The following is a 2,039-nucleotide window of genomic DNA, read 5'->3' on the forward strand; positions in this document are numbered from 1 at the left end:
CAGCGGCCAGGCTTTTTGCCTTTTCCACATCCATCGGCGCCTCCGGTGGCGCGTGGTGGCGGGGCGTGAGCAGCTTGCTCAACTACGGTTTTGTGAGAACCCGGTGTGTGTGTGTGTGTGTGTTGTGCCCGGTGAGCACGTGTTATTCTTACGGTGGGAACAATTAAACGGAGGCATTGGGCCGCCATTTTTCCTTTTTGGGGCTCTTGCAATGTTTTTGTTGTTTTGTGTTCTCCGACGTGTAAAACACGGTGCAAAAGTTGCGAGCTGCTGTGTGTGAGCTGAAAGGGAGCCGGTGGCAAAAGGCATGGGAAATTCAGGCAACTCTTTTTGGTTTGGCGTCGTCTCACTTGTTTGTTTTTATTTTATTTACACCCGTTCTCGTCCTTAAATACGTACAGTGCGGCACTACGCCGCGCCCTCGCATGGCGTGGCGTGGCGCTGCCCTTGAAGAAAAATATTACAAAAGAGAAGGAGAGAGATAGAGAGAGACAAGATGAAGTGAATGGTAACTCTTAGTAAGTGCGTGATGGTGTGGATGAAAGGAACGAAACTCCCTACTTTGCTATCACGGTGAAAGAGGGGAGTTTCACGTCGTTGAGGTGCGTGGAGGTGGTGATGGCGATGACAGGATGATGGCGATCACATGGTGATGGCGAAGGGGTGATCACAGTCTTGCTTAGTAGTCGTAGTGTCCGTGGCCGTGGTGCTTCTCGATGTGCACGGGCACCGGGACTTCCTTGACGACCTTGACAGGGTAGGGCTGGGGCACGGCCACCTTGTAGGGCACCTGGACCGGGTAGGGCACGGCCTTCTCGACGGGGTAGGGGACAGCCTTCTCGACGTGCACGGGGTAGGGCTGGGGCACGTGGACGGGGTAGGGGCGGTCGACGGGCACCTTCACGGGCACGTGGACGAGCTTCTCTACGGGGTAGGGGACGGGCCTCTCGACGGGAATGTGCACGGGGATGGGCCTCTCGACGGGGACGTGGACAGGGACGTGGACGATCTTCTCGACGGGAACGGGCACCTCCTTGGTGACGTACACGGGGTAGGGCTTCTCAACGGGAACGGCACGGGGAACATCGTAGGGGACCTTGACGGGGTAGGGGACCTTCTTCTCGACGTGCACCGGGTAGGGCTGGGGGACCTTGACGTGCACCGGCACGGGGACCTTCTTGATGACGTGAACGGGGTAGGGCTTGTCGACGTGCACCGGGTAGGGACGGTCGACGGGCACCTTGACCGGGTAGGGGATGTGCTTGACGTGGTGCACGGGGTACGGCACGTGGTGCTCCTTGGTCAGGGTGATGGTCTTGACGCTCTCAGAATGGGAGTGTGCGCCGTGGTCGTGCCCGTAGCCGCCGTAGCCGCCCAGGTCGAGGCTGCTGTAGCTGTGGCTGCTGAGCCCGTGATCGCCGCCATAGCCGTAGCCGATGTCGACCAGCCCCCTCTTCTCCTGCTTCTTCTCGGCCTGCTTGGTGTCCTCGGCGAGCGCCACCGCCGCCAGCACCGCTACCAGCACCTATCGGACACAAACAAATACACACACACATTAGGCTCCCCTTCAGCTGAGGCGGGCCGCCGCTCACACGCCCTGGGCCGGGCCGGGGGCGGCTACCTGTCCTGGCAGGACTACAAAAAGAGTCGTTGCCAACTCTTGCACACGCGCTGGTCGCTCTCGCTCTGGTCCAGCTGGTCCAGCACCTCCTTCCCCCCTCCCCTGCACTTCTCCACCCCGTGACCCTCGCCGATAAGGCGCCGCGCTCCGCGCTGCCGTGCTGTGTGCGCGCGCACAACTACAACTGTATCTCTCCGCTGTTCGTTTTGCAACGGGTGGGGTTGTCGGCGCTGCCCACGGCCGGGGGAAGTCGTGAGCCGTTCGTCCAGGTCCAGACCCCCAGGCCCCAGGGCTAAGGGGTGGCCGCGGAAAATTTCCGAGACTTTAGAAGTTTTTCGTTATTTTCCGGAAATTTTCAAGAAATATTGTAGATTTTCCGGAAAATTTAGGAAATTTCCAACTCTAGGCGTTGCGTTCC

The 2,039-nt window shown here is 59.4% G+C and overlaps 1 protein-coding gene across 1 annotated transcript; it reads right to left on the bottom strand.

Annotated features, from left to right (window-relative positions):
• Positions 1 to 327: 327 nt before the first annotated feature.
• Positions 328 to 1,525, bottom strand: LOC127752266 (uncharacterized; the record flags this gene model as incomplete). The annotated part of the gene is made up of 1 exon (XM_052277112.1): positions 328 to 1,525. A coding segment is annotated over one exon (846 nt), but the record flags the coding sequence as incomplete, so codon positions are not given.
• Between the last annotated feature and the right edge of the window lie 514 nt (positions 1,526 to 2,039).

The sequence above is a fragment of the Frankliniella occidentalis genome, unplaced genomic scaffold, assembly GCF_000697945.3.
Source record: "Frankliniella occidentalis isolate FOCC.00 unplaced genomic scaffold, Focc_3.1 Scaffold5768, whole genome shotgun sequence".
NCBI lineage: Eukaryota > Metazoa > Arthropoda > Insecta > Thysanoptera > Thripidae > Frankliniella > Frankliniella occidentalis.